General features: G+C 49.9%; 10 protein-coding genes across 10 annotated transcripts; 5 read left to right on the top strand and 5 right to left on the bottom strand.

Annotated features, from left to right (window-relative positions):
• Positions 1-92: 92 nt before the first annotated feature.
• Positions 93-669, top strand: VFPPC_00890 (GRF zinc finger domain-containing protein; the record flags this gene model as incomplete). The annotated part of the gene is made up of 2 exons (XM_018280823.1): positions 93-186; positions 233-669. 2 exons carry the CDS (start codon positions 93-95, stop codon positions 667-669), a joined length of 531 nt encoding a protein of 176 aa, XP_018149171.1.
• Positions 670-1,079: 410 nt separating this feature from the next.
• VFPPC_15248 (cytochrome P450) lies at positions 1,080-1,893 on the bottom strand (the record flags this gene model as incomplete). The annotated part of the gene is made up of 3 exons (XM_018293001.1): positions 1,080-1,332; positions 1,384-1,550; positions 1,609-1,893. 3 exons carry the CDS (start codon positions 1,891-1,893, stop codon positions 1,080-1,082), a joined length of 705 nt encoding a protein of 234 aa, XP_018149172.1.
• Positions 1,894-1,995: 102 nt separating this feature from the next.
• On the bottom strand, positions 1,996-2,902 carry VFPPC_00891 (cytochrome p450 protein; the record flags this gene model as incomplete). The annotated part of the gene is made up of 2 exons (XM_018280824.1): positions 1,996-2,802; positions 2,852-2,902. 2 exons carry the CDS (start codon positions 2,900-2,902, stop codon positions 1,996-1,998), a joined length of 858 nt encoding a protein of 285 aa, XP_018149173.1.
• A 1,089-nt stretch (positions 2,903-3,991) lies between these two features.
• On the top strand, positions 3,992-5,379 carry VFPPC_15249 (terpene synthase family, metal binding domain-containing protein; the record flags this gene model as incomplete). The annotated part of the gene is made up of 6 exons (XM_018293002.1): positions 3,992-4,128; positions 4,176-4,241; positions 4,298-4,557; positions 4,612-4,768; positions 4,816-4,939; positions 4,999-5,379. 6 exons carry the CDS (start codon positions 3,992-3,994, stop codon positions 5,377-5,379), a joined length of 1,125 nt encoding a protein of 374 aa, XP_018149174.1.
• Positions 5,380-7,696: 2,317 nt separating this feature from the next.
• On the top strand, positions 7,697-9,787 carry VFPPC_00894 (general amino-acid permease GAP1; the record flags this gene model as incomplete). Its single annotated transcript, XM_018280825.1, has 4 exons — positions 7,697-8,096; positions 8,162-8,369; positions 8,436-8,645; positions 8,716-9,787. The coding sequence occupies 4 exons, from the start codon at positions 7,697-7,699 to the stop codon at positions 9,785-9,787; spliced, it is 1,890 nt and encodes a 629-aa protein (XP_018149175.1).
• A 1,200-nt stretch (positions 9,788-10,987) lies between these two features.
• VFPPC_00895 (hemerythrin HHE cation binding domain-containing protein) lies at positions 10,988-11,901 on the bottom strand (the record flags this gene model as incomplete). The annotated part of the gene is made up of 3 exons (XM_018280826.1): positions 10,988-11,176; positions 11,227-11,748; positions 11,824-11,901. 3 exons carry the CDS (start codon positions 11,899-11,901, stop codon positions 10,988-10,990), a joined length of 789 nt encoding a protein of 262 aa, XP_018149176.1.
• An 898-nt stretch (positions 11,902-12,799) lies between these two features.
• Positions 12,800-13,404, top strand: VFPPC_12922 (Peptidyl-prolyl cis-trans isomerase, FKBP-type, domain-containing protein; the record flags this gene model as incomplete). Its single annotated transcript, XM_018290699.1, has 5 exons — positions 12,800-12,924; positions 12,999-13,063; positions 13,123-13,204; positions 13,271-13,312; positions 13,377-13,404. 5 exons carry the CDS (start codon positions 12,800-12,802, stop codon positions 13,402-13,404), a joined length of 342 nt encoding a protein of 113 aa, XP_018149177.1.
• Positions 13,405-13,531: 127 nt separating this feature from the next.
• Positions 13,532-13,928, bottom strand: VFPPC_15250 (hypothetical protein; the record flags this gene model as incomplete). The annotated part of the gene is made up of 2 exons (XM_018293003.1): positions 13,532-13,756; positions 13,902-13,928. 2 exons carry the CDS (start codon positions 13,926-13,928, stop codon positions 13,532-13,534), a joined length of 252 nt encoding a protein of 83 aa, XP_018149178.1.
• Positions 13,929-18,870: 4,942 nt separating this feature from the next.
• VFPPC_12923 (life-span regulatory factor domain-containing protein) lies at positions 18,871-19,380 on the bottom strand (the record flags this gene model as incomplete). The annotated part of the gene is made up of 1 exon (XM_018290700.1): positions 18,871-19,380. The coding sequence occupies one exon, from the start codon at positions 19,378-19,380 to the stop codon at positions 18,871-18,873; it is 510 nt and encodes a 169-aa protein (XP_018149179.1).
• A 345-nt stretch (positions 19,381-19,725) lies between these two features.
• On the top strand, positions 19,726-20,103 carry VFPPC_17363 (hypothetical protein; the record flags this gene model as incomplete). The annotated part of the gene is made up of 1 exon (XM_022429077.1): positions 19,726-20,103. One exon carries the CDS (start codon positions 19,726-19,728, stop codon positions 20,101-20,103), a length of 378 nt encoding a protein of 125 aa, XP_022285906.1.
• Between the last annotated feature and the right edge of the window lie 880 nt (positions 20,104-20,983).

Below are 20,983 nucleotides of genomic sequence, written 5' to 3' on the forward strand. Positions count from 1 at the left end.
TGCCCTTCAAACCCTCTTTCCATTCATTTATTCATTCATTCATTTATTCATTCATTCATTCATTCATTCATTCATCATACTCAATCGACAACATGGCCCGATACACAGACAAGCAATGGTACTGCCACTGCGGTGAACCAGCAAAATGGTACGACTCCAAGAAGGAAGGCTCCTACGGAGACAGGTGTATGTCATCCTCCCTACACATCTCACATCATCTCACGATAAACAGTCATCCGGTGTCCTCGCCCCCGCAACGTGCAATGCAAGTTCTTCCTCTGGGAGCGAAACGAGCCTTCGGAGCGGCAGCGCTATGAACGTGGCTCGACCGTCCCACAGACACCACAGTCTGTGAGGCGGACTGAGCTGCCCACGCCGCAGACCGGTAGCTCCAAGCTGGAGAGCCGGCTTGCTGCCATCTCGTTCGATCGGGAGACGTCTCCTACGCCGAGGAAGGGACGGGGTCGTCAGGTGGACAGTGAGGAGGAGGTGGATTTGTATGGGGAGGTGGTGGACCTGTTGAAGTCGGAGGGGGTGGTGCTCAAGGAGAGCGTGAAGATACAGCTGGAGGAGCTTGTGAATTTGCGTGTTGCGGATTATGAGACCAAGGTTAAGATGTCGCAGAGGGCGGTGAAGAGGTTGCAGAGACAGCTTTTGGAGTTGGAGTAGCGTGGTTTTCGCGGTGAGGGTGTATTGGAGTAAGCTTGGGGGAGTTGGACGTGCGTTGACGTTTGTAGTTTGATGTTGTTTGCTGTTTGTTTGTCTTTTAGCTTGCTATCAATGGTTATATGATAGGCGTGCCAGGCCCGAACCAGACAGTGATGTTTGCATTGCCTCTGCGGAGGATGTCTCAGCTACATGCCTGTCTGTGAGCTATGAACTCTGTCTATTTAGAACGTTGAAGCCGTTGGTGCTGATGAGATGAAAGTTGGTAGATGGTGTGGTAGCGGCGTTACATCAACGAACTTGATTGTATGAACAAAAGTTGACCCAAATGAGGATTAGTTTGGTCCGTTCAAGTACACGAGCATCAGTAAGCCAAGTTGACTGTCTAATCTTTTTCTTCTGTCGCATAACTTTCATATCGTGCTATATTCCGCCAACGTTTTGCTCCTGCACATCAGACTTTCGCTCCACCGCCCGCCCCAGGCCTCAAGATAGAAAACCTGACCCTCTACCGAACAGGCTCCAGTGTTGCAAAAGAAGTCCTTCTTATCCCAAAGGACGTACGACTTCTGCTCCTCTCTCCACTTCTCATGTCTAGCGTAGACACGAATGTTAAAGTTCCAGATAATCTTTGCCAGCACAAGTCTCGACTCAACGTGTGCCAAGCTATGCCTTCAGTCAGCTGAGTTCTTTAAATGAGCACGGCGTACAACTTACTTTCTGGCTATACAATCTCTGTTACCGAATCCAAAGGGCTGAAAGACTTCAAGATTATCGCCTTCGAATGGATGTTCTTTGAGCCAACGTTCAGGGCGATACTCATGAGGCTTGGCAAAGCGCTCGGCTGAGTGGTATGCTGCCCATTGAGCAACAGCCACGATTGTCTAAGTCAATGTCAGTATGCTTCATATTTTGATGTTAGGATGGATGAAGGCTTTATACATTTTCAGGCACAAAGTGGCCGGCGATTGTAGCTCCGCCTTTGGAGACAACTCTCGGTCCGCCAATTGCAGCGGGCGGGAACAATCTCATTGCTTCGTTGATGCAGGCTCGCAGGTAGGTCAGCTTGTTGACGGATGAGGCGGTGAGTTCATCTTCATTGGTGAACGTTGACCGTACTTCTTCGGCTACTTTTTGTTGTATTTCAGGGTGCTCGGCGAGGATAGAGGCAATGCTGACCAAGAGAGTTGCATTGGTCTCAGAACCGGCGATGATGATCAGGGCCATGTTGCTGTGAAGTCTTTCGAAGCTCCATGAACCATATTAGCCACTTTGCTCTGAAAGGTAACAAAGAAGATACACTGGGTGATTTTTCCTTACCAAAGCGGGCTACTTCAAGCTAGTAAGCGCATCAAGTAGCCCAGTCGTATCTCTAGTCATGTCCGGATCCTCCAAGCTGCGTTTGAGCATCTCCATTGTCAAATTCTCATGCATCATCTTAGCCCTCAAAAAGGTGCTATTCGTAATGAGGTGGACTAGCTTATCCAGTCCCATGTACATCAAGAACTGGATCCATCGATACTCTTTCAGGTTTTTGGTCAGGGCTCCGACCCAAGGGTGGTACCTGGAGGTGCGAAGACATCCAAAGTCAGAGCCAAAACCAAGATGACCAATGACGTCAAACGTAAAGTATGTAAACCAGTCACGTAGGTTTAAGCTCGTCGTCCCGTTTTTGAACTCCTCTCTCAGTCTGTAGATTAGCAGATCGGTGTATTTCCTCAGGACGGGCTCTCGAGCTTCTAGCCTCTTGGTGGCAAAGCAAGGGGCCAGATGCTGCCGAAGATATACATGCTCGTCGTAACCCGCGTTGAGGATATTGTCCTCCATCTTGGGTCCCATGAAGCCATAGAACTTGTCGTACTTGTGGAATTCGGGTGCTGTGCTTTTTTCACATTTTATCTGTGAGTAGATGTCTTTCCAGGCTTCGAGATGGATGAATGAGAGCTCGTTGGGCGCGATTCGCACCACTGGACCGTAAATTTTATGGAGGTCTTCGAGCCAGTGCGGAAGTCTGCCGCTCATGAACCGAGAGATTCGGTAATATTCTATGGCCTTGCATAGGAGTGGACCTGGGTACTCGCGGAGGGGATGAAGGAAGATGTTGTAGATGATTTTGCTGATAGAATAGACGCAAATCTGGTCGAAATTTAGTGACGACCTAAGGAACGGGTTGAAAAATTCTTACTGCAATGAGTAAAATAGGCAGCAAGATGCTACCGCTTGAGATTAGTTGCATCCTGCTTGCACGAGAGGGATTGTGTAGGGATATTGGTGTACTTGATGCTGTTGGGTGATATGGAGATGAAACCTTGCAAGAGGATGAAAGCCTGAATATTCTATAAATGAGATAACCTCCTTCACTGAGCCTCTTTCATCCATCACAACAGCAAGCGCCGAACCCATTCACAGATCCATATCCGTCCGGATTTGGCTTGATCCCACACAGGCCTCGTTGCCAACTGTGGTCTGTGTCGTCCAATGTTTCGGGAAGAAGTATTACGGCGCCGCATAAGCGCATTTGCCGTCGAATTGGAACGACAATATCATGCTTCCGTATAAGATTGTGTGCTCGATCTCGTCAATTCAATCGGCAGGTGTTTCAGTCGAGTCCCCAATATCGCTGTCCGGTTTAGCCACACTCCACGTTGTTCTTTCGTTGTATTAATTAGATAGTGAACATTAACACCATCGTATCTTGCTGGTTGCCGCTGCAAGTATGAAGAGTTTGAACCCCGGACCGCATTCGAGACCATCAGTCGCCGTACGTGTTCAGCCTCCCCCGGACCAACAATGGTGATCGTGTCTTGGCCCGCGCCAACAATACTATTGTACAAGCATCAATGTTTTTATCTTGATTTAAGTCAATTTCAGGCATGGAGATAATCTAATCAGGCCGATCTGAAAAGTTCCACAGGTCCGTGGCGATTGTATCCGTGGGGTGTTCAGTGCTGTTCTGAACAGGGGGCGCGGTCTGGGCAAGGTCGCCTGTGAAGATGCCTGCATACCAGATCACTATGGCTCCGATGCGGGTAATACTTGGTTCACAGTTTTGGATTAAGAAATATAAGACTCTCTTTTGCTTTCGCTGTACAGTAGAATCAGCTACTTTTTGAATGTTGACTGGAGCATTACAGTTACGTCCAGTTGGTTGCTATACATGAGCACCTTAACCGTGGTACTCTGATCGTATACGATATTTAAATAACTCCTTTCTACTTGCACTTTGATACTTCCACATAGTATCATCGTGTGGTTGTGTCGATTTCAGCAACCTTCAGTCGTAACTCGTATCACCGAGCATACACCTCATCAGATCATCTTCAACATGGACAGCTTAGCTAAGGAACTTGCTGGACAAAAGCTGCGTGTGCCAGACCTCCGTTCAAAGTTCAAGTCATGGCCACAGGGCGTCAATGCTCGCTTGGGAGACCTCAGGGTTGAAGTGGACAGGATGATTCAAGGGTGAGTACAGAGCACATGGTAACTGTAGGATTACTAAAATATGACAGCGTTACCGATGATTTGGAGATGCTAGACAATGCGGAAAGAAGCGACATGGGGCATTTGGCTGCCTTGTAAGACCCTTTTCGTTCAGAACTCTCGCCATGTATCTCGCTAATGCTTTCAGCAGGTGGTATCCCAACGCAGAGTGGACAAAGCTAAACGTAGCAGCCGCGTACCTCGCTTGGGTGTTTATCTGGGACGACGAAATCGACCTTGGTGTGACAGCCACAGCCAAGGACCAGAACCTCGGACGGGAATACTGCGAGAAATCACTCAAGTACATCAAGGGAAATATGGGCTTAGGCAACAGCTTGCCCAGGAGCCACCCCTATCGGTACATGCAGATATTCGAAAAGTTTGGCGATGGACTGCGCACAACGGATAAAGGTTAGTAACCACCCTGCGTACCCTGCACGGCATCGACTAACCTCGACTGCATAGCCGAACGTCTGCGAACCTACAAGGGTCTGAAAAGCTACATAACCCAAGTTGGGGTAGAGCACGACCGGCAGCTAGCCAAGGTACTACCAACCCCGAAGGAGTACCATGCCATGAGGATGGGAACGGCTGGTGTAGCTCCTGTCGCTGGATGTGCCGAGTAAGTTCTCGTAGTGGGATTTTAGTATCCAATACTAAGTTCTGTAGGTATATGAACGGCGTCAGGCTGCCCGACTGGGTACGAAACTCGGCGGAGCTCAAGATCCTCGGCCGGGAGTCAACGTTGTTGTGTTTAATTATTAACGATTTGTACTCTGCTCCCAAGGAAATCGTAGGCACACTGGCCGTGATCTATGTCCTAACGCAGTTCGCTAACATTTTTTGATGCAGAAATGCAACACGTTCCAGAATTATGTGGTTGTTCTTCTGAATGAGAGCAAGACTAGAAGCCTTGATGGGGCTGTCAACCGGCTCCTGGAGATGCTGGACGACTCGATGAAGTCGTTTGAGAAGGCTGCCGAAGGACTGAAGCGAAAAGCACAACATGATGAGGTGCTGCTCAAGGATTTGACGGCAGTTATTGACAGTCATTGCCACTTTGTTACGGGCCTCATTGAATGGACTCTCACTTCTTCGAGGTACAAGATGGATCGGTACCTCCAGCGCGATGGATCTGTCATCATTCCCTTGGGGACTGAACAGGCTGGACTTGGTTTGCAGTATGTTTGGGGGCTGGTGCGGCCGTTTTTGTCAAAGATTTATTTCAGGTAAGGAGTGGGTGGATATCAGTGCCCGGGAGAGAATCGTTGTTTCCATGGCGTCTCTCAGGTGTTAGGCCATGAGATTGCTGTTGTTATACTTTGCGTGCGAGAAAGACTAAGATTGGGCATATGGCGTTGAGAGAGCGTATAAGTCGGGTAGGAAATGCTACGAGCGGAACACATCTACGTGTTTCTAATATCTTAGGTCGCTACCATGATACCATCGTAACATAGTCTGGAATATTCTTCACAACGTGAGTACAGTCGAGTATAGTCCAGTAATAGTTGCTGTCAAAATCGGTGGCGATCTGTGGGATGGTACACGTATGGAAGGTGGAAAACAGATCCTTCTTGGCATTTGCTCCTCTACAGAGGGACAATTCCACACAGGGACCGGATTTCAGGGTTTGTTCTACTTGGCGGACAGGTGAGGCTGGCCTCGCCTAGAATGGATCCGTCTCTCCTACATGCGTGCTAGACGACTTTACATCTGCTGCATGTTGGTTTGGTATCATCACATTTGACATGTCGCTCCCTACAGAAACGCCATTCCCTGCCGTTGCTCTCTGATGCTGGGCTACACCAGGCAGAGAAGGACAGCACTGACACGAGCCGCCATAGAGGCATCCTGTTCTGAACTTGGGGCTCACTGTCTCTGGCGTATTGGCTCGGCTTTGGCTCACTGATTCGTGTAGCCATTGATGAACCGTTCGTTTCATGTGGCAATAAGTTGGGCGCTCAGCTTGCTGTCGACACAGCTTTCCAAAACCGGTGACGGTGTTTAAGTGGCGTCAATATAATCTATGGATCCGTGGTCCATCTCGTAACTTCTTGGTGAATGCCTGCCTGGTACCCAAGCCATCATCCGGATATTTGACCGTCGTAACAAGGTTCAATGTCCTAGACTTTTTGCATGTCTCAAATGCGCAGCCTTCTGCAGCAGAAATAAAAGTCGGATCAGTTTTGTCAGTCGGCGTGTGAAATACAGGGGAGAAAATGGAAGAGGTCTTCGCTAACCCTAACCCTAACCCTTCATCCAAGAATCCTTTTGATCTTTCTCCTGCCTGTGTCAGACAACTGGCTACCGGCATGAGAGATTCCGAAATGATGAAACAGAGTGCAACGGTGCTATATTTGGCCGTCTTTTCTCCGATAGCGTAGCCAATAGTAGGGGGAATTGAATTGATGGTTTCGATTAGTGTCCTCTGTAGTTTGACCCCGTTGATCGTGTGCGCGATTTGCATTCATATCATGTCAACTGGGTTGATGCGCAACCACCAGACCAAACTATCGCCAAGTAGGTTGGCTTCTCTCGGGCCATCTCCAATAATTGCCATGTGGCCCGGTGGCTTGCTCTTCCTCCCATGGCTGGCTAGCCTCCATCACTTTGCATATCTTGGCTGCTGAAATATTGGGAGCAAACAACCAGGTTGAGGGATAAAAGCTCAGCATGATTGGCCTCTTGGCGTGATTTAGCATCTTCGTGGTCCATGTACCCTGTCAGGGTTGCTGACGAGTTGGTGCAAAGGACGGCTTCGTACGGAAGAGAATAGGAGCGTTTCCTACATTTATCTAGCTCGTGTCCGGATATGGCTGAATTTGGGATGCCAATGATGCGTGCCCCGTGCCCCTGCGTATAGTCGCAATGCATTCAACTTTCAGTGTTGCCCTCCAACTTATCTGGGCGACGGGGTCCCAACTAAGCGGCCCTATTGGCTTTCAAGGTCCATCGGCAAATCTTGAGAAAGCCAAAAGTCTGGTCTTGTCGTGGCCGAGACCCTGAGCGAGGGAAAAGCCACTTGCACCAAGCAAGCATGTCATCAAATGGCATTGCGGTGATTGCGGTGGCGGCGGGCGGGTTGCAGGTTAGAACGGTTCAATGTTCTGGAAATCAAACTTGGCGTGTCTGTGTGCGTGTGTGTGTGTGCCTTGTCTGCTCTGCCGGGAGATGTGCCTCCGACGATGTGTGAATTATCCAGAGTTTGGAGTCGTGCCTCCTGTCTCCTGCCTCCTGTCTCGTGTGAGACGTCTGCGCCGCAGCGGAAGATTGTGGCTGCTGACGAGAGCCTGTCTCGGCCAAGCCAAGAATGAGGCCAACTGGTTGAGTTAATAGTTGGTTATCTACTCCGTAGTCACGTACAGTACCAAACTCTTGTCCAAAACTGGTGGTTTCATGGCTGGCTGCCAATCTTTTCGTGCCAATAATCACATGTAGTCTAGCTAACCCTCCTGAGTCGCGACTGTGTAAAAACCTCGACAAAGTTGTCCCTTTTTCCCTCCCACTCCATGAATCAACAAGACACCAAACCCCGTGGAACGGAGGCATAATGGCCGCCCACGAGCCAAAGAAGCCAAAAGCCATGAAAAATGGCATCGTCTACACCCAAGACTTTGAGGTCTACGAGATGAACGAGCTGGCCGTCAACAAATCCCGAAACCAGAACCAGAACCAGAACCAATTCACCACCACCACATCCTACACAATTTCGTCGACTCCCCGACCGACAAAGTCGTCGCACAAATCGCTGGCGTCCCGCTTTCTGGACAGTTTCCGTCGCGTTGACGGCGGTCCAATCTCCCAGCATCATGGCTACAATAGCTTTCCTCAGCCGGCTGGGGATCGGTTCTACGACTTGGACGCTGCGAATATCAGGACCGCCAACACGGGTCTTCATCGGCATTTAAAGGGTCGCCATTTGCAAATGATTGCGATAGGTGGTTCCATTGGTGTGTTCTTTGCTCAGCACTTTTGGGAGTGATTTGGAGTCGCTTTGATCTAACTCGTGGACTAGGGACCGGTTTATTCGTCACTTCTGGAATTGCGCTGTACCAGAGCGGACCGTTGCCTTTACTGCTTGCTTATATATTCACGGGAATTCTCCAATATTGCACGATGCAGAGTCTGGGGGAGTTGGTTGTCACGTTTCCTGTTGCGGGTGCATTCTCTGCGCTATCGACACGATTCTTAGATCCGTCATGGGGCTTCGCCATAGGATGGAAGTACGTTTCGCTACTCTATCAGCTTGGCATTAGAGAAATATCAAGATGCTAATGTACCCCTTGCAGTTACGCTCTCCAATGGCTATTCACACTGCCACTCGAAATTATCGCTGGCGCATTAACAGTCCAATACTGGAACAACGACCTCAGCAAATCCATCTTCATCACCATCTTCCTCCTCGCTATCATCATCATCAATCTATTCGGAATCAAAGGATATGGCGAGGCCGAGTTCCTCTTCTCCATAGTAAAGGTGACCGCTATCGTCGGGTTCATGTAAGTCCTACAACGACCAAAATCACCACCCTATCAATCACCTGCAACTAACGCATCCCCATCTGAGCAGTCTTCTCGGCGCCGTCATCAACATCGGCGGTCCTCCTCATGGCGGCTACATCGGCGGCCAATACTGGCAAGATCCCGGCCTAACTAACCACGGGTTCAAAGGGTTCTGCAGCGTTCTCGTCATCTCGTCCTTTTCATTTGCCGGAACAGAATTAGTAGGTCTTGCGGCCGCGGAGACAGAAAACCCGCGCAAGTCGCTCCCCAGCGCGATCAAGCAGGTCTTTTGGAGAATCGCCATCTTCTACATCGTCTCGCTGCTTCTCATCGGTCTTCTCGTCCCGTACAACGAGCCTCGCCTGGTCGCTGGCCAAAGTTCCGTTGACGCCTCTGCCAGTCCGTTTGTTATTGCCGTTGAAAGCGCCGGGTCTACGATCCTTCCGAGCGTGATGAACGCCGTGGTTTTGATAAGTGTCTTGAGTGTTGGAAATTCCGCAGTTTTTGGATCCTCACGAACCCTGGCTGCCCTGGCGGAGCAATCGCATGCGCCAAAGATCCTGTCGTACGTGGATTTCAAGGGTCGACCACTAATCTCTGTGCTTGTGGCGGCCGGCATCGGACTCTTATCCTACCTGGCTGAGCTGCATGCTCACGACGAAATCTTCGGCTGGCTCCTCGCTATCTCTGGCTTGTCGAGCCTGTTCACATGGGGCAGCATTTGTCTGTGCCATATCCAATTTCGACGTGCGTGGGCAAAAGCCGGTAATAATCTGACCCAGCTGCCTTTCCGGTCTCAAGCCGGCATTATCGGCTCCTATATTGGACTAGGTGGCAATATCCTGGTTGTCGTCACGCAGATTTGGATTGCTATTTCGCCTATTCAGACTCCTGGTGCTGCGCCGGACACAGCCGCGAGTATAGCCAAGAACGTGATGCTAAATATTATGGCTGTGCCCATCATTCTTGTCTTCTATATTGGCCACAAGTTGTGGTTTAGGACCAAGATTGTGAGCATCCGGGACATGGATCTTGATACGGGACGAAGCTTCTCAAGGTTGTATAATATGCATACGGATTACCAAGAAAAACGCCAAAAGTGGCCGTTGTGGAAGAGGGTGTACAAATCTTTGTGTTGATAGCGCTTGCGGAATACCATCGTTGGCCGGGAAAGGGGGGTTTGATCTGACGGGTTTCTGTGTGACTATGGGGCACTGTTGACGAAGCACTGCCTACGGTTCGGCGCGTGGGGAGATGTAATGATATTTAATGATATTTTAATTGGTATGAATTTTATCCATTAGACGTGATCAACGTGATTTTCGGGCTGGTATGGCACCCAAAAGCTTTCGGTGAGCTGCGGGTACTCAATAGATCAGATGCTTTGTAACTTGTGCGTCTGTCCTCCATAACTGGATTCATTGGCATCGTTGCTTTTTGGTGTAAATGGACGATTTGGTCGTGATGAGTACTTTTCTAGAATGTCACTCCACTTAACAAGACTCCTCAAGGAGAGGCTTCAAAAAGATGGAGTTTCTTCTTCATACAAGTGTCAACATCTGGCAATATTGCAGCCCATCAAGAAGGACACCTCTTCTCAGGATGGAGAGGCACATCCAAGACTGATTATTTACGTGGCTCTTTGCGGATCAACCGAAGCAAAAGGTCTCCGAAGCAGAGCCATGTCAGACATTGATGCAAGGTGACTTCGGTAAGCCGCTCATTTCCAGCAGCTCACTTTCTACGCATACTGACGATAGCAGACATACACAACGTGTTGTACGATCCTGGCCACACTCAATGTTGTATCACGATAAGCGGCTGCAAGAGAGTATTTCTGCAATGAATTTGAGGGTCGGCTGTAGAACACGAGGCGAGAGACATGGTTGACTGGAAGGTGGCACTTGTGAGAGATGAGGTATTCTTCTTGGCTAATGTCAAGCGACCGGTGGATATGAAGCCAATATGGAGTTGCCGAGGTCATACTGGCTTGTTCAAAAGATAAGTCCAGGAGAGTCCCTCTTGCCTCGATTTAGGCGTGGATGCCGAAGCATACGGTGAGGCTTATGAGGAGCGTGTATCAGCATGATTTGGGACGGTTTGAGTAGTTGAACACGTTGAGAAATGTTGGAAAGCTCGGCTGTTGTTGGTCCATGTCAAGTCAAGTCGTGCATACGTAGCGGCTTTGATTCCAACTATCCATAATATCTCACCGGCAATTCTAACTGTGGTGAACCAGAACGACGCACAATCATATCTTTAATTTGTTTTCCTCTTATTGTTTTTGTCCTACTGTAGTGTCAATTATTGGTGTCGTCAACTTCGCAACCACGTCGACATCAAGAAGGACCAAACTTCAGCGGCTGCGGCCTCCCCCACCAGTCGCACGGGTTGAATCGCCATGCCCCATTACCAGCGGCAAACCAATACTTGACTACATAAGGTAGAATCCATGGCAATGGAGGAAACTCATGGCCACCTTCGTAAGTCTTGTCGGCGCAGCCCAGCACCGTAGGAAAGACATCATACTAGGCCGGGTCAGTTACACCAGCCGAGGAGATGATGCCTAGTCACTTACCAGCATGGCAAGATTACCATTTTGCTGTGCAATCTTCTCTGCTTCCCCCCACGTCTCCTTCAACACAGCTCCGTCTATGTCCATGTCTCCTAGCCCAAGAAAGGTGTCAATCTCAGCGTAGAGATGATCGACCAGGTGTTGGCTAAACGAGTCAATGATCTCTTTCATGCCGCCCTCTCCGTCCCAGCGGTAAGTTTCAAGATTACTTGATGCATGTTCCGTGTACGCGAGGAGTTTCTCTATCCCACTGTGGAACAGCCCGTGTTGGTGCTTCGGAGTGTCCATTATGCCCTGCTTACCAGTGGACTTCTCCAGCTCGGGAAATATGAACCTTTCCTCTACCCAGTGGTGATGATTGACCATTTTCACCCACGACTGCGTGTAAAAGAGCAGATCTTTGACGTCTTTTTTGTGTTCAGCGGGGATATAGGGCGCTTGTTGAAGAATGGAATTAAGACCTCTGAGAATGACATTGTGTGCATGTGCCATTTCAGTGGCGCAGTGAACGTGGCCGAGCGAATTCTGAGATTCATGTTAGATAATTGGCCGAACGAGCTTGTCTGTTGGAGTATCTCTGGTTATAAGGAAAACGTGTACTTCTAGTCGTTTGGACGGCGTAGCAATAAGACGGAAGGGCTCGTCGGCCCATGGTGCATCGGATGGTTTCGTTGTCATAGCAAGGATGAATTTCTACTGATATTGGTATACGCAGACATTGGCAGGAATGAATTGGCGGTGGCTACGGACTCTTTATTCTTATATTGGGTGAGTTTAGAGCTCTGTTAAATTGAGGCAGCGTCTTGCGTTGTCATTTTAGTGCTGACGGTGCCAGAAGATGTTGTGTTGGTTTGGTTGCCTGTGGTCATCGTAAACGACGAGCTGCAATTGGCCAGTGCATGTACCCATTGAGAACATCCAGGGTGAGAAAGGCAGTGTCTTCTCAGTGCTCAACGCTGTTGGTGAAATGCCGCAAATCGGATGGGTGTTGTCTTGTAGCACTGGAGTTCTTTTGGAGGAAATTGGCTGGTCCGTAATCCCTATGCCTGTTCCCGATTTTGTGTCCTATGCTGGCCCTTTGTTGGTGAAGAATTAATTGGCTAGCCTCAGGGACACAGCTGCATCGTGAGCAAAGCCCACTCGGTCGCGTCAGGTCAACACATGTCAATGGGACATGGAGGCTCGTCGCAAACCAGACACTCTGCCAACTTCAATTCCGCCGTGGCTACAGAGAGAGTTCATCCAACATTGCGACTCAACTCTCCTTTGTTGATTGAGACGTTTGCGCCAGGATCAATCCAGCTCCTTCCCTTCCATTTCCTTCTGTTGTTGCCCTCCCACCAATGTCATCCACGAACGGTGACGTATGGCCCCGTTGGCTGTACAAACAGCCGCTTTCATTGGCCCAAAGTCAAAGTTCCTTGTGCCCCTCAGCTTGAGCCCCTCTACCCCACCATACTCGAGCTCCCAGCTGTCAAAGAGCTAAACTCAATCCTTCTTCCTACTTCTCTCTTCATCAAGCTCCTTTTACCACCAAAACCTTTCTCTTTTCACGTCAATCGAATTATCCGCCATCATGGGTGTTACCAAGACCACTCTCCAAGAGGGCTCCGGCGCTCAGCCCACCAACGGCCAGACTGTCACCATTGAGTACACTGGCTGGCTCAAGGATGAGTCTAAGCCTAACAAGAAGGGCAACAAGTACGTCTGTGTCCTTGACCAACTCGGTCAATGTATAACCAACCAGGCAGCTAACAAAATTACGCTTGTCAAAGGTTCGACTCTTCCGTCGGCCGTGGTGACTTTGTTGTCAAGATTGGCGTTGGCCAGGTTATCAAGGGTATGTTATGTCAACGTTGCGATTCCTTATTGGTAGCAAATTTATAACGCATTGGAAAGGCTGGGATGAGGGTGTCACCCAGATGAAGGTTGGAGAGAAGGCCACTCTCGATATTTCTCCTGACTACGGCTACGGTGCCCGGTAAGCTTGCCCGCCTCATCTCTCTGGCTCACATTTTTGTCTTTCTGCTGACGGCCTGCGTCACAGCGGCTTCCCTGGCCATATTCCTCCCAACTCGTCCCTCATCTTGTAAGTCGGATTGCTGTCCTGGAGAACCTCCCTGTTGCACGATTGCTTGCTCACACAATATCAGCGACGTCGAGTTGAAGAAGGTCGCTTAATGGCCGTATGCGAGCCAGAATATCGCGAAGGAACTGAGCGGCATGCATGATCCAAAGCGGGATAGATTTCATCTAGGGATCGATTAGCAAATGGAAGACCATGTTACGTCTCGGTGATTGGTGATATCTACACTTTCACATGCTTGATCTTCTTTGATATCGTAGACCGCCGTCTTTGAACAAGCCAACTGAATCCGAGTCCCAGCCAAGCATGTCCATGTCTGCTACTCAAATGGGATGGTGACGAGCAGCACTGAAGCAACACGCCGAGAATAGATGATGCACTACTCCGCGAGTACTGTCGTGGCGGCGTTGGACCTCGGGAGATGAAGTCTGGTGAGCTACCTTTGGCCTGAGTAGGTTGTTACTACTCTGCTGATGTGTGATTAATGACCTGATTGATAGGAGGATGAAACGATGACAGCCGCCAATTGACATAAAAAAACCCGCTGAGACAGGAATTTCTGCGAGAGTGCACACTTACACATGTAGCAAGCCGGTTGAAGGTCCAATGTCACCGACATTCCAATCGACAACAGTCTATACTCCCCCCGTTCTCATTCTAGAATCTCAAAACGGTAAGAAGGCCAAATGTGTCATATCCAACCGCCAACGTTTCGAAAGTCGACTCTTTGGTTTAGACATTGATCCTCGGTATCTGACTCGACAGTGCTTCAGCGGGCGTGCAACATTCCAGAAACGAACAAGATGAACCACGTTACCTGACAGTCAACCCGGCAGCTATTAAAAAGAAAAGAGTCAAAGCTCATACTCTCGTTGATACTTGGGCAGAATGTCTTTTCGTCATTTGCGTCGCCGTTCCAATCACGGCAAGTTGACAAGTGTGGGAAAATTGTGTCGGTAGGCTACACACAGAGGATTACCTCTCCAAGCATTCACTATGAATGCCTCGATAAACAGGAATGCTTGCACACAATGAATTATCAGGTATACTTGAGTCGAATGCATCTTTGTGTCACCTGTACTATCATGTTCTACCAAATAGGAAACCTCGTCCGCGAAGCAAGCAATTGGGCACCAACCACCATCATGGCGTGCACGTATAACACATGAACTAGCATCAACGCACAACAACTTCGTCACGGAGCAAGGACCGGAGAATGTAACGCTCAATTGCTTCGCAAACGCCACCAGCACGCTTGCAAATCTCCCGCTCATCAAAACCTCAGTCACCAGTCCAGTCTACTCTACAGCCCGAACGGCAAGCCGAAAATAACGAAGACACATGCATTCCAGCAAACAGACCCCGCAAACACGGCATCTCAAAAGCACTCAAGATACACCAACAGACGCCCAATGGGATACACTTCCATTGTTTCACGTTATGCGACGGACGCCAATCTTTCTGTAACGATTGGCGAACTAGATGCTTCCATGTAGAGGCGGTTGGAATGGAGAGATGGCCGCCATCCATGTGGCACCACCAACGTCAAAATTACGTGACGCTCAAAGACGATTGGAGAAGAGGTGTTCACAGGTAGATGAGGTTACGGAGATGGCGGGTTAGGCACATGTCGTTGGGCTTCGTTTGAATACATGATGAAGCGAAGGAGGACAGGCACACGAATCACGATACAAAGGTCCACTTTTTTTGGGTTTCTCAAAACGGTACGAATACAGTCGCAGTAAACGGGTCAGTCGATGCCATGGCAAATGGATCAGCAACGCGGCATTAACGGTACATGGAGACTTGAAACGGGCGGGTCTGACAGCGGATCAAAAGGCTTGTTTGCCCGCCCAAGGCTCGTGCTGGCTTATGCCGTTATTCGTGGACGAATCGCAGAGGTTGGTAGTGGTGGTTGCGGAACTGCGAAACGTCGACATTGATGCACTCAAGTTGATATGGAATGCATGGCTCGGCGGGCTGGACAGTGAATCGGTAGGCATCACGGCATTTGGGTTCTCGGCGGCAGTGTCTGTTAATGCCTCTCAAGACTGACACTCCAACAAATGCGCCTACGCAATACCACAAACGTCACCTTGCAGCCAGACGGTGCCCTGATTTGCAGAGTTCCGGTTGTTACGGAGATGCGTCGGGTTGAAACGGACGGGAATATGCTGTCGGTACCGAGTAGACCTACGCCGTACCTCAGATGCGTCCAGTACACAGAGGATGACACTTGGTCCCAGCCTTATTGCCCTGGCGTGCCGAAGCCGTCGATACTGTACCAATATTGCTTTTTTTTTGTGCCTCGCACGAGGGCGTGTGCCGAGATGTTGTTACAGCCTACGATGATTGACCCGATTTCTCGGCCCAAGAGGTACAAGGCTGGTTTGCAAGAAAAGAAACACATGGAACGATGTTGTTCGATGGACCACGTTTTACTCGCAGTAATGGGGCGACTTTATGCCAGGGAGGGGCGTGTACATGGAAATGACTGAACATTGGAACGTCTGAGACCGTTCAGCAAAAGCAAAGAAAATCGGAAGCCCGAGCTCTAGGACGGGAAAGCGAGGAAAATCACATCACGGATGGTCTGATGTTGCAAGCCCCGAAATGTTTGCTGGAAAAGAATGGACGGCGAAAAAATTTTCTTCAATTGTTTGGAGTTGGTCGTGGCAGGTAGATGAGCTGGAAGCGTCCATGTCTGGTGCGACGTCATTGGCATTGTAGGGAGATTGGGCGAGAAATTTTTCATCACAGACAGCGTAGCTGTAAGCTAGCATTGAAGTTAGCTCTATCTTTGCCTTGTCTGAGGACGTCAATTGCTTGGTTCAAGACCGGCCAGTTTGCACCAGAGCAATAGTTGCAACAGCCACTCGGCGTCATCCGGTGGCTGAAATGACCGTCCATGTCCATGTCACCAATTGACAACACCAAACACGCCTCAACTAGCTTCCTAACCAGCACGGAAGGAATGCTTCTTACTCCATCCTTGCATGTGCCATGAGCCCAAAGAAAACTTTTCTTTTTTTTTTCTCCCCTTCCCTCGTGGTAATTCGATCCGCAGATTTGTTGAGCCAGGAAATCAATCCTTCTGGATTCGACGCACCTCTCCACTTTTTGCTCGACGGCACAAATTCCAGCCCGTCATACCAGTTGCAAGTAACATTAAACATCAAGTCCTCCGTTATTTGCAGTTTTTCACTGTAGTCAAGGTGAAATACACGAGTGCAGGTGGTGTCTTCTGCTCCATGCGGCTGACAAGTGCTCATTCACGTTGCAGCACGTCACTCCTACGTGCCAAAATACGGACGTACCAATAAATAAGGAACACCTGGCAGCCAAGGGATTGCGACAGAAAAACAAAAGCCGTGCAATGCATGTGCAAAAATTTTTATAGCAACGCGATTTGCAGGATCGGAAGACTGGGCTGCATTTCCGTGTCGTGTGCCCAGGCGGGAAGAGCCGCTGATCATGCCCCAAAAATATGGAACCAGAAACAACCGTGAGATTGCTATCAAAATCCCAAACTCTGGCGCTCAGTATCCCAGCTCTGCAAAAATGCAAAAGGTGCTTTTGAAATGCTGCGTAGCTGGCGTAGATGGGCTCAAATTGTCATGCCATGTCTAGCGCCCAGCCCATTGATAAGCTTGTCCCGTGGAATTCTACTCGCTGGGTGGTGCGTCGTCTGCCCGTCCTGTTCAGCCAGTTATATCCAAGGCATGAACTAAACAAAACATCAAGAGTAACAGCCTGGCCCAGGATTACCCACCCGCAAGTGTACACATTCACACTCAGATACATGCGTGCATGCTCCGTACAGTGACAATCTTCCCGCAGCCAGTCCCGCGCCTAAAACAAAAGCTCATCCACGCATTCCACTGCGAGACATGGCCCTCGTCGCCCTTACATGCCCAGAACCCTGCATTAATTTTAGAAAAGTTTCCCTGCGAAAAAAAAAAGTTTTTCAATTGACGCCGGTTTTTTGTTCAGTTTCCCCCTCAAGGGTCCCGTCCCTTCAAATTTACCAGTACTGTAGTCTGCGAAAACACCAAGCACCATCTCAGCACCATCTCCACCCATTGACCCTCCGCTTCCTCCACGTATCCTCCAGTCCCAATCGAGCCACAAAACAGAGAACAAACCCGCCCAATTCGCCACCCTCACAAAACCACTAACCTTAAATCCTCACTAGCCGCAACGGACACGCCCGCCCCCATACCCATCATGTCAAAGAAAATTTTGCTGCCTCAAGTCCAGACCGTGAGCCACCAACTTAATTCTCCAAGATTTCCCCGGTTCCTGCGTTCGCTTAAACGTGTGTGTGGCTGGAGGGGGGGCAAATTTCGGGAACCACAACACCATGAATTGTATGGAGTTCGGTCCGTGGGGGGGGAGGGCGGGCTGGTTCGGATAGCGGAGGCTTTGCTTTGGGGACGGGAAGTTGTTGCGAGGGTTGAGGTTGGAGTTGGTTGTAGTGGCAAATTGGATATACTTTGGCGTTGGGGTTGATCTTAGATGGTAGTGGTGTACGGAGTAGTGGTGCGCGGGTTTTTGATGTGGAATTACATGGTGACTGGGTAATTGGTATGGTATAGTATGGGCTGGTATGATAGTTGTATGTATGGAGTCAATATGGAGTTTTGCCCCTCCAGGCCGTGTGTAAGCTTCCTACCCATAGGTCCCGTCCCGTCATGCTCCCATGTGTCACCCAACGTTCGCCATGGTTGCCAGGTGTTGTCCTAGTCATAGTCTTAAACAGGTCACTGTGCGAGAGGCAGAGAAGGCGCCATGATGTTTTGGATGCGACGGGACAGTGGTAGTATTGATTCAAGCAGCCTCACGTAGGCTGGTTCATGCTTGTAGCTATCCATCCAGTCTTGCCATAATCTATCTGGGCTTGCAACCTCCATGTCTGGGACATGTGTTGCTGCCAGTTTCCCAACTCGACGCTCTGCCGCCCATCTGGGGCCCTCCGTTGCGCCATTGCATTCTTTGTAACAAAAAGCCAATTCCCGCCTGTGCCAAACCATTTTTGTCCCTGGTCGGCCGACTTTGCATATCCCGAGCATCATAATATTCCCCAATTCCAAGTCCGGTTGCTCCCATGCCATGCTAATAGTAGTAAACAGTTTGTGACACCAACTCCAGCCTAATGTGTGTGATACAGAACACCTCGCATCGGCCCCCTTGTACCGTCTTCCCAGTGTTGACAAAAGCGAGATGAGTAAAAACGAAAACAAATAAGAAAAGGGGTTAAAAAAAAAAAGTACAGAAACAGGTTTTTAGTGGTCGATATGCATCGCTCCGTGTAATGCCGTCTTGATACAACAGATGATTGACGAAAGGAAATGATATTTGAGAGCAAAGATGGTATGCATGTTTATAGGTGTGTGCGCCCAGGTAGGCCGGTGTGGGCCAACCAAAGTCGTGCGGCGTAAGTTTGATTGAGTTGAGTGTCGTGGTATCAGAGTCGTCAAGTTAAATAATTTTGTTTTTTCAAAAGGAGTCAAGAGAGTCGAGGTGGTGAAGAAAGGTTCGGTCGGTAGGGGGTATCAAGTTCAGTACGACCTTCGTCGTTGCAGTCTGACGTGCTCAAACGAGATGGCGTACGCTTTCAGCTCTTGCTTCGCATTGTCTGACAGGTGATTGGACTCGCCAGTTGTCGACGTGCTCTGCATGGAGCAGAGGCTGCTGTGTGAACTCGACGGCGTAAGGTTTCGAGCAATTGTAGGTGTTGACTGATCGGTTGCAGAAGCGGTGTAGTTGCTGCTCAGGGAGAGGCTTCGGCCAGAGGCAGTGCCGTACGGCTGGGCGTTGCTAAAGTCGTACGCCGGAGAAAGATAAAACTTTGGCCGCGAAGAGGACGATCGAGGTGGCAGAGAGGGTGAAGGCGACGACCAAGGATAGCCTGCAGGAGCAAAGCCTGGTGAGCTTGCTTGCGAGCTGGGTGTCGAAGTCTTCTCCTGATCAGCCAGTCTGCAAGATTCAGAGCAGTAAGCTGCACCATCAACCTGGACTTGTTTGTCACAGGCGAGGCAGAACTGATGTGCCCAGAGGTTGAAAGCCATTGCAGCGAATGGGTTATGAGCCTGTGGTTTGGGGTTGGTGATGGTTGGAAGTTTGCACACGAGAGAGGTCTGGTTGTCCGAAAAGGTTCCCAACGTCCTTTTATGAAAGTCGGCGAGCTCAACGTATGACTGTTACAGGCAACAAAGGTGTATCAGACCAGGGGTCAGCTTTGTTAGCTGTTGTGGGGAGCGTATGGCGAGATCGTGAGTCAAGTCGAGCGAAAGCGGGACGGGCTGAAGTGGTGGGTTTGGTATTGTTGCAAGAGTGGAGTGCCAGTTACGCTGATTGCCTGTCAAACCGAGGGTTTCAGGATAGTCGACGGCAGTGAGGATGGAGTTGAGAGAATGGGACGAGGAAGGGAGAAGAAAAAAAAAGTAGTGGAAAGTGAGGCGAGGAAGGGAAGAAGAAAAGTTGATGCAAGATGGGGAGGAGGAGCGTTGAAGAGGATGAGGGCAGGATATGTAAGTATATGTATGGAAGAGTTTAGGTGCGTGAGGTGCGGCTTGGGAACCAGAGTGGAAGAGGGACACACAGCCTGGTGGGAGGGCGAGACATGGATCAATTTGATGGACATGGGCGCTGAGCGGCAGACTGGCGTGCGTGGTGCCAGACGTGGTGTGCTCGAAGTCCATGTCCAAGTCCATGTCCAAGGGGGGTGGGTCAAAAGTTATGCTCCGGGCGGGCCAAAAGGGCCAAGGGGGGTGTGCGGTTCATGGAATTGACCACCAGGCAGAGCAGCAGACCTGAGCGCACTGGCGCACAGGCCAGTGGGTGAAGCGAAGAGTGCAGGTCTGGTTAGCCCAGTGGTGTCAAGTCTGGTCTGGCGTTCCTACAGTATGTGGCATGGCCGCGAGAACCGTGGTGACCATTCAACAATGGCGAGGCCCATCATGGCCCACACAGGATGACCACCTGTTGCGAGACAGCGCCAGCCCTCTGACTGACTTAGCGCCTTCTTGAATCTGGGTACCTGCCTATGACCGTTGTAAAGAAGGGTACATCCAGTTTGGCGTTTGGTACGCTGCACAATTCAACTTGGTCCTGCAGCCTAGCCCACCAGCTTCGCTCACAACAGGACCAGCGAAAAAAAACGACTGGGAGGGAATGGGTGATGGCCGGGGTGAACGAGAGAATCAGCAAGGATTTTTGGCCAGCGGGGTCCCACCTTCATGCCTGCGGCGATAGTACAGTACTGTCTGGAAGCTCCAAGCTGCACAATTGCTGGGGTGTCAAGGGTGTGTTCGAGGTGGTGTGAGCAATTCTGCTTGTGGTCAGTGCAGCAGATGCATCAGAGTAGTCGCCGTCCTCGCCATCCTCGCCTTTTGCCTCCATGTCCAGTCAAACTGGCCCATGTCCAACCTTGGTCTCCAGTCCACTCTCTCTGCCTGTCTGCTGGTGGTGGCTTGTTGAGCCTGCGCCTGCGCCTGAGGACGGGCGTGACGGGCCCGATGTGGGGACGCCACCGGCTAGTGACCTGTAGTCAGTGGTGTGAGCCGTTGATGACACTCTCTGTTGCGACCGTCAAGGTTTTTTTTTGTGCAATTTTTCTGTCCTTGTGCTTTTATGCCCACACACAAAATGTGGAACAAATGGACAAATGTC

The sequence above is a fragment of the Pochonia chlamydosporia genome, chromosome 1 (genome assembly GCF_001653235.2).
Source record: "Pochonia chlamydosporia 170 chromosome 1, whole genome shotgun sequence".
NCBI classification, from domain to species: Eukaryota; Fungi; Ascomycota; class Sordariomycetes; order Hypocreales; family Clavicipitaceae; genus Pochonia; species Pochonia chlamydosporia.